Source organism: Carassius gibelio, chromosome B8, assembly GCF_023724105.1.
Source record: "Carassius gibelio isolate Cgi1373 ecotype wild population from Czech Republic chromosome B8, carGib1.2-hapl.c, whole genome shotgun sequence".
NCBI classification, from domain to species: Eukaryota; Metazoa; Chordata; class Actinopteri; order Cypriniformes; family Cyprinidae; genus Carassius; species Carassius gibelio.
Genome location: NC_068403.1, coordinates 14,556,392 through 14,569,461, shown reverse-complemented (window position 1 = coordinate 14,569,461; position 13,070 = coordinate 14,556,392). Strand labels below are relative to the sequence as shown.

General features: G+C 37.0%; 1 protein-coding gene across 2 annotated transcripts in view; it reads left to right on the top strand.

Annotated features, from left to right (window-relative positions):
• Positions 1-5,496: 5,496 nt before the first annotated feature.
• LOC127964045 (kazrin-A) overlaps positions 5,497-13,070 on the top strand; it is a 42,076-nt gene continuing 34,502 nt past the window's right edge. Inside the window, exon 1 of one of the 2 annotated variants that reach the window (XM_052564188.1) lies at positions 5,497-6,010. In XM_052564188.1, coding sequence (XP_052420148.1) covers positions 5,830-6,010 — 181 coding nt within the window. In that variant the 5' untranslated portion in view covers positions 5,497-5,829. The remainder of the gene's footprint in view (positions 6,011-13,070) is intronic. The other variant, XM_052564187.1, reaches the window with a different exon arrangement.

Sequence of the window (13,070 nt, the reverse complement as noted above, 5' to 3'; positions counted from 1 at the left end):
TTGGTCTTGAAAGAGAAAGATTTTCTCCCTGTTTGTTTTTATATCCACTTTGAGACTATAAAAACACAGCGAGAGGATGACAGTGAAGGGTTGTGGTAGAAAAAGATGACTCCAAAAGGCAATAATGTCCGTCTGTATATTTATGAACTAAATAAATCTCTGAGCGATTCAGAAGATGTTTTAGGGTGTGATAAATCCTGACCTGTGAGCTGCTTCCACAGTTGTACAATGAAGATTTAGATTTTCAGTCTTTCAGCTTATATGCTGGGAAATATTACTGCCTGTCGAGTGTGAATTTGTTCTTGCATTCAGTAATATGAGCAGGTCCACATAAAATATTTTGACTAATTTAATAATGCCTTCACACACTCTCTCTTTACTGTCTTTACTGTTTATGAAAGATTTTAGTGTTTTAGTGTTTCAAAAATATTGTCATCTGACTGAACTGAATAATTTGTAATTATTTACATATTATCAATTGAAAATAAATGGATATATATATATTTAAGTATGAACAGATACAAATGTATATGTTTTTTGTTATTTTATATATTTATAAGCAATACAGTTGAAATCAATAAAATGTATCACAATCAGAAACTTTCATTATATTGAAAAAATAAATAAATACAATATTTTAGTAATGCACATTGTTCCACTCAAAGTCTTAAGCATTCTAACAAAATGAGGGGCAGTAAATAATGACAGAATTTTATTTTTGGGATGAACTGTCCCTTTAAGAATTCGCAATCTCCTTGTGACAAGGAGATTCTGCTTCTAGATGCACTGCTCATTAAGGCATAACTTAATTTAAAACTCATTAAATTAAACAGAAATTAAATCCTAATTAACTTCAACTCCGTCTAAATGGAAAACAGTGATCACTCAGGGACTGTCAGTGTTAATACTGCCATTCATTATATTGTGGCCTCTCTTTATCAGCTACAGTATTCTATAACTGTGTATGAATGTACATGTGCTTGTGCCCCTGCAGAGGGTCAGCTTCGTTTGTATGAGTGGAGAGAGAATCTGGAAGATGAAGAGCAGGCTTCATCACTGCTTATCAGAAGAGAAGCACTTCAGAGAGCCATGACACTCATGACACACCTGCAGCTCAGTGCACAGGTACAGCCAATCATGTTCCTTTATGTCAGTTTCATACAATATTGCTATATACACACTGCTGTTTTTTAATCAGAAGCAGTCAAATGTGACAGCAGAAATTAATAATTTACAAATATTACAAAATGTTAAATATTTGAAATAAAATTGCAATGTCAAATGTTATATATATAAATACCTAATATTCTGAAAAAATGCACAGGAGAATGTTGTTTTGGTCAGTTCGGATGTGTTCCAGTAGGTGTGAGTATGTGTGTGGTTGGGCAGACAATTTCCCTATCCCATCTGCTCCTCCTGGCCGAATCAAACCCTGATGAGCCGAAACCTCCCCCTTTCCCAGACCAGAGATCCATCAGCCAACCTGCCACTCAAGCCCTAGGGGGGGCTAGAAATGATAATGTTGCTGCCATCTTCCTGTCCTCCTCCTGCAATTTTTAATAACCCGAAGCACACGCTCACATCTCACGCCATTCCCTCGCACATAAACACATTTATTTCAAGTGAGCTTTTAATAGGGTTACAAGGTTTATCATAACTAGATGATTAAAAGCCTTGTTGATTCAAGCCTCGCGCTACACATTAATGACCCTCAGTACGAATCAAGGCTAGACGGGACCTCGCAGGGTCCAGACTAATCTCGCCAGTGAGTCCCTGGGGGACTGAGAAGGTCTGCAAGAGTCAATTTGCTATTCCTCATCAAGCCTATCTAAGCACACACGTGCACAAACACACACACACACACACACACACACACACACACACACACACACACTGGTCAGTTTGCTCAGGCCCAGCTGGTTCTCAGAGGGTATATGTCACAAATGACTAACGTATCCCATAATGCCATCTGCTTCCGATATCCCAGAAGGCTTCCAACCAATCAGAAACCCATGGTCACCAAAGAAACACCTGACTGACATTAAAGGGCTGGCTGTTACCATGGTGATGAGCCCAGATCTGATGAGTGCTTTAAACACCACAACAAATAGTTTTAGTGGTTTCATGCATATGTGTGAGGTGTGTGCTTAAGAGTCGGTTTGGGATCGGACAAGATGCTTAGTAAGTGTCTCGATAGGTGCATGAGGGTCTGGCTGGGCTATTGTGTCTGGTTGTGCAAGAGCTACATTAATTGTCTCTCCTCTCCTCATTTTCCTGCTCAGCAGAGCGGAGAGAGAGAGATGGGGAGAAAGGGAGAGGGCAAAGGACAAGGGAGAGGAAGATTCAGAGGGGCATAAAGAGAAGAAGACAAAGAAAACCAGAGGAGATTAGACAAAAAGTGTAAATAAGAAAAATGGGATCTCATTCTTTCCCTTAAATCTCATTACAGTAAAGCCGGAAAGTAGTAATTAAAATTAGCATGATGAAAATAGTTTCTCAAATAGTGAGGATCCTTTATCTATAAAATAGCTGCTGGATAAGAGATCCTGAAGGTCTGTCTCTGGGGTTTCAAAATATTTAAAGGGATATATTCCAAAAAAAACATTTTGTCATCATTTACCCACCCCGATGCATGTAGTACCAAACCTGATTTTCTGTGAAACACAAATGATATTTAGAAAATTTAAAAAGCATCCTTCAAAATATCTTGTTTTGTGTTGCTCAGAAATAAGAAAGTCTTACAGATCTGGAACGACATGAAAGTGAGTCAATGATGACAGAATGTTCATTATTTGGTGAACTGTTCCTTTAAGTGTTGCAGTTGTTCAATCACTGAAGAGGTCAATGGAAACAGTCTCTCCACAAGGGATTTTCGGTGCTGTTTGTGACTGACAATAAGCACATTGAGGGAGACAGCTGAATGTCACCCTCGCACAGCACTCTGACAGCAGCCTGGAGGAAGTGATGTCATAAACCGATGGAGGTGTTGTCATCCGCTCAAAAAAACAAGCTTGAATGCATGTGCTATATTTCACACAGTATGTTGCTCACCTGCAGTTACATGTTACTGTCCTTCTCTTTAATGCTGGGGTTTTTCTGCTTAATTGATGAATTCATCCAGCAGTTACATACATTTTGTGGTCAGCATCATGCATCCTGAGAGGGGCGTGGTCGGTGAGGTCATTGGTCAGGAACGTGGGACTAAATTAACCCAGAAAAAAATGGACTTAGAATGAAATAAAGTCTCATTGCTTATACTGAACATCACAGTATACTTGCTACTATTTTTTTGTTCAATGGAACACATAAAGATGCAGTCACATTAGTGAAATTTCTGTAATTTTTTTGTCAAGAGAGTAGTGATGCATGAAGCACAGCTCACACAAAGTCACTTTAAAAGCAAAGTTGTTGTAAAATAGTAAAAATAGTATACATACATTCCATACTGATCATAGCCAAGGTCACAAGAACAAAGCCAGTTCAATGGCAGCTATGTTTTAAAGTCAGCCTTGCACTAAAAGCAGTTAATATTGAACAGTCATCCCACTGGAATAGCTTTCACAGAGTGATGTATGTTAAGAGGACTTTGTCAGATGGTTTCTGTCTTTGGGTGTGGTTAATACTCTTTTAAGCAGTTTAGCATTACAACATACATTAATAATATAAAAGAGAGAATGAGCAGATGATCTATTGTGATTCCACCCAGATATGACAGGACTGACCGCAGCCAGGAAACTCACATTAAAGTGGAATCATTTTGTTTATACAGAGGAATGAAGAAGAAGACTTTTCCGTTTAGCAGAAAGTAGTGTTAAGGGGATTTTTTAAATGAGTCTTTTATTTTCTTGGCCCTAGTTCAAAATAAAAGCTTTTGAATGTCCTAACACACACACACATTTGTACCATTCTCCCAAAACCACACTATTCTGCCAACTCAGAGATGACTGAGGTGAAGAATTTGAGTGGGTACAGTACAGTAAGTTGATGATATGTAACCAAACAGACGGTGAACATATGTTGCAATCAAACATGCAAAATTTGGTAGTTTTCTGTCATAGATTTCTGGTAGTTTTCAGGCATCATCTGAGGTCCTCCGAGGGGTTGGCATCATTACTTTTCAGGTGTTTGGTCATCTCAGATCTTTGTAAGGATTGGATCCAGAGTGAAGCTTGTGTAATTCATAGTTACCTTGGGATGCTAGTATTGTGGCAGAAACAGAGAAGCAAATAGAGACAACATTATCATAGCTGATGTTCAAACTGAAGCAAAAATTATTTGTTCAACCAAAGCAAAAGCATGATAATGTGCATTTGATCAGATATAGAGTACAAGGTTATGAGATACATTATGTGAATGCTTGGCTAATTAGATGTGTTTTTAATCTAGATTTAAACACAGAGAGCGTGTCTTAACCTCTGAACGTCATCAGGAAGGCTATTACAGAGTTTGGGAGCCAAATGAGAAAAAGCTCTAATTCCTTTAGTGGAATTTGCTATAGGTACTACCAAGAGTCCAGAGTTTTGCGATGGATTGCAGCATGATAGAAGACAAGTTAGGTGCAGGAGCTAAACTATCAAGGGCCTTAAAAGTTAGTAATATTTTGTAACTGATATGAAACTTAATATGTCTTACAAAAACTTTGAATGTGTCAACATTATCTATTCTCCCTCATAGATACTGTCTATTAATTCATACCTAGCTTGACATTAATAATAATAAATACAAATAAATAATTGTGGGAGAAATATAAAGTAAGTTAATGAGTGAGGATGAGAGTCACACAAGACACATATAAAACCTTAGAAGCTATTACGGTTTTGACCGTGTCTCATAGACAATATTTTTTACACTGAGATAATGATATCTACCATATCTTTAATCCTAGCTCACCTTATTTGATTTAAAGCGAAGCTTCATTTGGCAGATTTATGAACCTTAATCACAAGTAGGTTTTCTAAATGTTTTAAGATATTTATAAAGATATTTTCAAAATGTGGCCTTCAGAAGTGTAGACAAACCTGTACATGTACACACACAGAACAATATGCACATACTGCACGTATTCAATCAGCCGAATAGGCCTACATATTAAAATATAACATAAAACGCTTAAAACGATTTTGAAAAAAGCTAATTACTTATTTATGAAGTGAAAAAAAAGATTACAAAAAAAAAAAAAATTAATGGGAAACATTTTATTTATTCGTTTAGAATAATTTTTTTAATAATAAAAAAAAAAATAATAATAAAAAAAAAATATATATATATATATATATATATATATATATATATATATATATATATATATATATATATATATATATATGTATATATATATATATATATGTATATATATGTATATGTATATGTATATATATATACATATATATATATATATATATATATATACATACATATACATATATGCAATATGCAAATGGCACGTTCCTTTTGATAGTTGCCCTCCTCTTTTCTGTCTCAGATGGTACAGTCCGTTTAAAGAGCCGCTCGGAGTCTCTCGTGCGTTGAACTCTCTCCACGAGAGCGCGCGGCAGAAAGAACCGTTTAGTGAGCACGCTGTTTTATTCTTCATACTCTTTAAAGACTCTGTCTTTCACTGTCTGTCTTTCTTTTTGACAACCACATCCGAACATTAGACATTATGGGACTCTAAATGTCCTTTCTTGCCTTGTGGATTTTGGGGGATTTCTGCACTTATAAAATAGAGGACATAGAAAGAATGGGATTTTAGTGTGTTTATGATGCAGCAGGCGATATGACTCGCTACGTGAGTTCCGTGGATTCTCCCCTTAGGCGAAGATCCGGAGAATGATGGACGAGAACAAGCAGCTCGCGCAGCGGATCGATGGGGCGATCCAGAGCGCGAAGCAGGAGGTCGCGAACCTGCGCGCGGAGCTGACAGCCACCGGCCACAGACTGGCGGAACTCGGCGAGCTGGAAGAACCGGGCGAACCGCAGGAGCACCAGCAGCAACAACAGAACCATCACGGTAAGAACCGCACCTGTGCGTCTGTGTGAGCCCTCATATCGCTTACCTGTGTGACCTTCGAGTGAATGAATGGCAGGATAGATTCAAACTCCCACTCTTCCTCCGATTGATAGTGGATGAGTAAGGTTACTTTTTGTTTTTCAGTTTCCCCAGCTGGTGTTTCAGGACTGTTTTTAGTGTTTTTGTGTGAATCAGAATATGTGTTAAGAAAATATAAGAAGATGGGTGTTAAGAAAAGGCGTTTATATTCATCAGCATGCTTTAGATCAGTATCAGAAATAAACTTTTTGTTATTGTAAGATATATTTCCTCTCACTGAAATGTTTTACCTTTTTGAATGGCATTTTATTTCTCAAAACAGTTAATTCAGTTAATTAAAGTGGTACAGTGCCAAAAAACAAAAAACAAACAAACCAAAAAAAACGTGTAGGTAATATTATGAAATGCTACATAACCAATAGCCTACCTAAAAATGAACTTCATTGCAAATCTAGCCCCATGTTGTGAATATCTCTACATTTTTCTCACTTTTAGATCTTTCTCCTGCTTAAATAAGACTATATCCACAAGATAAACTGTTTTACTGACAACCGAAGTAATATAATCGAGCACAGCTCGTGTTTCTGGAAATGGCCCTTCATTTTTTTTCCATTAATGCTGTCAGACTAAGTGTACCACACTATAGAAAAGCTCTCCTGCTGTTCTGTGTGCTGTTGTATCCACCATTGATTGATTGGTCAGTCTTGTGATTGTCTGTAAGCTGCGTGGTGTAGCTTGGGGTGGCTTCTGTTTGAGTCTCTTGGGTGATCAGAGTGAGTCTCTGTTTCTGATCCACCTGCGCTCACTGGGTGGAGTAGACACCCTGGGCTGGTTTGGGTCATAACATTTAACAGATGCTTTTTATCCAAAGGAACTTACTGTATGCCAGAGCCACCCTGGGGTTGTGTGCCTTACTTAAGGGCACAATGATGAATCATGATTGTGATTTCCATAATTACATCCATAATGATGAACTAGATGTGCCCTGCAGTGACAGTGAAGCTTTGGTTCACCTTAGAAACATGCTGCCATCAATTTACACTTCTATTCTTAGATCATCACACAAGGTTAGTCTGTGTGTGTTTTTGATTAGCACAAATCCAACTTGCACTGTAAAAAAAATGCAGTAAAATCCTGTTAATTGATTAACTCTACGTTGCTGTAAAACTGTAAATGGTTTGATATCACTTATGTAATTTTACTGTAAAATTATGTCAAATTTGTGTTCGTGTGGGGGGGGGGGGGGGGGGTTCTGTATATATTTTGGTTTATATTATGATGCAAAACAAGGAAATGTTAATTCCCAGTAGTCCATGCATGACACATCATATATGTTTATATTATATTTAAAGAGTAATTAAAATAGTTAAGTTGTGAAATATACAGGCATCAATATGCTATACTGTAATACCAGAAACATTTTTTGACTGTGTTTTTTACACGGTATGTCTGGCAACCACAGCTGCTGTATTTTTGTTTAAATTTATGATTTTTATATTGATTTCTTAACTGTATAGTTGACCCTTGTGTATGCCAAGAAATTATTTTATATCTGTTTATTTATCTTTTTGGTAAGCGGTCGTTTAACAAGTGGTATAATGCAAAGTCAGCCAGTAGTTATTGCAAAAAAAAAAAACTTCAGAATAAATATTACAGTATGTTTAATTTGTGATGATGTTGGCTAACTGTACATTATGCATTACATACATTGCTGTCATAAAATAACTTATAAAAGCATGTAAAAAGAACAGTAATCTTTCCCTTCCTCATCATTTCTCAGTAGAAATCCATCTCATAAGATGAATCCTGACACTCAGAGGACCACTGCGAGGCTCTTGCCCGCAGCTCTCTGATTTCATTCAGCACTTCATTGAGAACTCAGCAGATTGCGATCTTGTGTCTTTGTCCCACATCCAGTCCAGGAAAGGCACTTTTCGGCATTGAGTTTGGCTTGCCAAGTCACTTGATGCAATTTATTTATGTGTCCATTTATGCATTTGGCAGCCACTTTTATCCAAAAGCCGTTTAGAAAGAATTCAGGCTATATTTTTTATCATTACATGTATTCCCAGGGAACCAAACCTATGACCTTGACATTGCTAGCACCAGTTAAGCTACAGTATTTCAGCCTGGCAAAGCTGTTTTTATGTAAGCAGGGGCTTTGTTGTTGCATTTTGCCACATGTCAGAATGCAGGATGTGTGTATTGACAAAATAATGACTTATCAAGATGGAAAATCACACGGACACATGCACCCAGACATGAGCCTGTCGGTGTAAATGAGAACAGTGCTTATTTATCTCTTGGAAGAGAGAGTAGCAGTGCAGATGGCCCTACAAAGACCTGCTGCTAATGAATGAGACACTAAACGCATACAAATAAGCACGCGCGCTCACACAGTCTTGTCTGCTTGTAGTTAATTTCCCAATTACGGCATTGTATCTACATTAACTGTGTTTTTATGGGGTTTTATTTGCTTAAAGATGATGTTTATGTAGCGTTTCCACACTATAGCCAGAAGAGAATGGGTTTAAGTGCACTTGGCCATGTATCTGGCTTATGTGATATTGATGTTTCTAAATTGCCTTAATTGCTTGGCTGTGTAATTGTTTTGATGTAACAGCTGTCAGCTGCCACGCACGTAAAAATCTATCTGTTTCTGTTTATGGGAATTACACTTGCTTATACATTTGAGAATGAGTTAATTAGTTATGATAAAGCACTAACCTAGTAATGGCGCTTCTTAGTAAATCTTGAGAGACAATGCCAACAGAAGGTTGGCTCCATACAGGTGAGCTTGTGTTCATCTTAGATTATGTCATGGGGGCTGTTCAAGTTCAAATTCCCGATCTATCTGTCTCTAGGCAGCAGTGTGGGTTGCTAGGCAATCTTCTCTAATTATGACATCACAAAGGGGGAGGACTGATAATGCAGCTAAAAGCTTTTCTCCTTTCTCTCTATATACGCTCAGACACACTCCGGCTGATCAATGCTTTTAGTTTATCCTACTGACATTAATGAGCTATTAAGCGGGTCATTAGCTCTTCAAATTTTGCTTATGTTGCGTTGTATAAAAGTGATTATATTTTCATAAGGGTGTTTGTCCATGTGCTTGTTTGTCTATTATTAAAATGCTAAAGAATCCAGTTGTTTGTATCTCAGCAATAGACAGGTGCTATGTATATGTGTGAGCGCACTGTGATGGGAGCTGAAAGCAGTCCTGATCCTGATCCCTCAGACGTGTGAACTGCCTAATTTAAATTCAAGGCAAAGATGAAACATCTCGACATATATCCACATCAAGCCTCTGGATTGAAGCAGTCAAGAGCTCAGTTCACTCATGAAGACCATTTCCACGCACGGATCAAAAGGAATCATCATAATTTAAGATGTAAGGCTTTAAATGGCACTAAAACAGCATTAAAGGTCAGGCTAAATCACCACCATCAAGTTATAGACAGTTCCGGGCTCAGTTTTAATCTAATATTTTTAGACACATGAGTAGGATGTGCTCTCGACTAATCCATACCTAATTCGCTCACTTTATTTGATCCTGCTCAAATTCCTGATGGTGCTGACGGATGTTTCACCTTGCCTGTGATTCCGGCTCTTTTCTTGGAAATGATGGTAATTTAAAGTGAAGATGAAACGGAACTGTCAACAATTTTTTTCTTTCATTTTATAAGGTAAATCCAAGTAAACGGATTTTTGGAAAAGAAATGATGTAGTATGAAGACTGGTTCTATGCATCGGTTGCTGCTTGGGTTTTGAGATGAGGCAGATGAACGCAAGCTTGCAAAGGTGGGTTTTAAGTGGTCTAAATGATTAGAAAATAAAACGTATGAAGAGATGAATTGATCACAATAAATCATACAAACATTTAGAAAATAGAAAGAGTGAATTTCATTTCATTCTGACTTTAACCTTTATTCTCTTAAATAATGCAGATAAAATTTTTTTTTACCGATAATGATGGTGCTTTACTCTTCTTGTTGATGTTCACATATTTTTGAGGACTCACTTATTTTCATGTCATAAAACAACAAAACACGCAGTATGATAATTAGTGTGCTTAGTTATGACAATATGACTCGCTCTTTCATTGCTTTGAAAAGTCTGATTCACTTGTTTTTTTTAGTCATTATTAAATAATCAGCAAAAAATTGGTCTTGTCCTCCTACTATTGACCATACTGTTGTTTTGTATTGCTTTTTGCTGTAGCTAGTCTTGATGCACAGGATAGTCATAGACCTTTGTGACGTTTCAGGCTGATTCATGATTTCAAAGGGCAGAATTGCTAGTGATGTCATAATTAGTGAAAAATTGGACAGACATGAATCAACTTATATTTTGCCGTTTTTTTAGATGATTGACCAAAATTGACAGTAAAGACATCTATAATGTCAAAAAAGATTTATGTTTTAAATTATTGCTCTTCTTTTGGAATTTATGTTTATCAAAGAATTCTGAAATGTGTGTGTGTGTGTGTGTGTGTGTGTGTGTATTTCCACAAAAATATTTCTCAACATTGATAATAATGAGAAATGTTTGTGAATGAAACTTGTGAATCACGCACAATAATGATTTTCAGTTATCATAATTTTCATTATGATTATTATCAGTAAATAGCTACTCTGCTCTCTAGACATGCTTGTTGCTGGTTTGATATGAAGGATTTTAAATGTGTCCACAACTCCATTATAGAACACTTAGAATCTGTTGTTTTTAAAGATCAGTTTTGTGAAAGTCTGTCATGAGACCACAAATTGAGAAATGCTTTCTTTTTCTGCAGTGCACTCTGCCGTAGGCATCCATTGAGCAATAAGGATCTCAGACATGCGGGTCCACTACCTCATTTTTTTCCCTCCATCCTTTTCTTTTTCTCTTTCTCCCTCTGTTTTCTCCCTTCCTTATTTTCTGTCTTTTTTTTCTACTGGTACCCACGTGCATGCTGAACTGATGAAGGCTGTAATCATAAATCTTTACTGCTGTGTTGGTGATATGTTTGGCTATCACTGTTCTGAAGGTGATCAGGTCACCTGACAGCTGCACGTCCTGCTGCTGCTCCAGTGCCCCTGATTGAAGCTGTTTACTCGAGCATTACAGTTCGTATGATCTCTGTATGAGTCACTTTGCATGAACGTGTGTGGCTGTATTTAAACATAATAAATCATCAATGTAGCCTACTGAAAATCTAAAAATAGTTTTTTCCACACCTGCCAAGGATAAATTAACCAGTCATTAATAAAAAAAATTTTTTTATGTGGCATTACATTAACAGATTTATTTATTTTATTTTTTGGTGAAAAATAAGAAGCTGTAAAAGTATGTATAATATATATGGCACGCCGCAATGCCCAGCCGTGTTCAGCGTGCAGGTTTCACTCTCCCCGTCACTGCGCGCTGTGATGCTCCTCTCAATATTCCGCTCTATGAATGTGCGTTTCCGCTCGTGTGCCGATCATAGTAACTGGAAAAGCAAAGTCCGCTTAACACGCAGACCGGAAAATTCTTTGTTCCTGTCTGCAAAAGTGCTACTGTTCTATAACATGGCAACGCTGGTAAAATGACTCCTCTCTCGTGATGCTCTGCTCTGCTCATGGATGATAATAGCTTTGTAGGATTATACATTATTTGGATAATTAGTTTCAAAAAGTTATATTTGATTCTGTTGCATAAAACTGAATAAAAAATCTATATTGATATTTAATGTTAAGGTAATATGCAAGGGATAATGTACACCCAGCCAGTTGTTATCACAGAATAACCCCCACGGAGGGGTCTTGTATCACCCTGAAGGGGGTTATTCTGTGATAACAACTAGCTGGATGTACATTATCCTGCTTATTACAGGGCTAATTGCCACATAAGTAAATGATTAGACACAAAATATTGATTTGAGTTGAAATATTTTAATTGAAAGTTTCCATGAACTCAGCTAAAATTCACCACATAAATAATTAAGCCAAAAAAAATTAAGACGAAAATGTTTTAAAATCTTGTTAGTTATCTTATAATTCATTACAGCTTACAAAACAATCATAGCAAAATGGCACCAGCTGGGTTTGCATGAAATGAGTGAGCAAATCCACAATACCAGGATGACACAATTAAATAATTGAACACCATTTTGAATCAAGTTTTGATATTTTATTAGCTAAACAAACACAAAGCTTCCACAAAGGAAAACTGTTCTTAGCAAGAGTACAACGCTGACTTCAGTTACCCAGATGAGCCTGTGTTATCAGCTTTTACCAGTTGTTATCGAGGGATAACATACCTCAGAATGTTGCGACTGACCAATCAGAATCAAGTATTCCACAGAGCCATGTAATAATTTACAATAAGGTTCCATTAGTTAGTGTTAGTTAATGTAGACCAATAACTAGCAAGAACAATACATTTATTAAAGTATTTATTCATCTTTCCTAATGTTAGTTAATGGGAATACAGTTGTTCACTGTTAGTTCATGTTAATTCAGTTGTCATCAACAAATCAATAACTGTTATCGATAACAAATAACTGTTGATTTAAAGAGCCATTAAGGCCTGGTTCACACGGGACGATTTTAAAATTGTCGGCCGATTTTCCAAACCTGAGAGACCCCACACATGGCGATAAAAAATCACGGGTCCAACAGTTTTGGTCGTTCAGTGTATGGTGTGCAGCCACACGGCAATATCAACACATCACACACGAACTGATTTGACTCCCGAGCAAATCTCGCAAAATCCCTCGAGATCAAATGTGACTTCAGAGTAAACAATCATGGCGGACGAAGAGGATGCAGTGGCCATAGTTTGTGCTTTGTTTTTAACGGAAAAAAACATAAGAAAAACAAGAAAAGGCGATGGTCAAAGAGGTGGAGACAACGCGAGCATGGACTATACTTGCTACATCATGATATGGAGGTAAGTTGTTGTTTTATCTAATAGAAATGTTGTTACGTACTACACAGATTAATTACCGTTGAAATAAACGTTCATATATTCGTTTCCATGTACTCTGGTGTACTGCAGT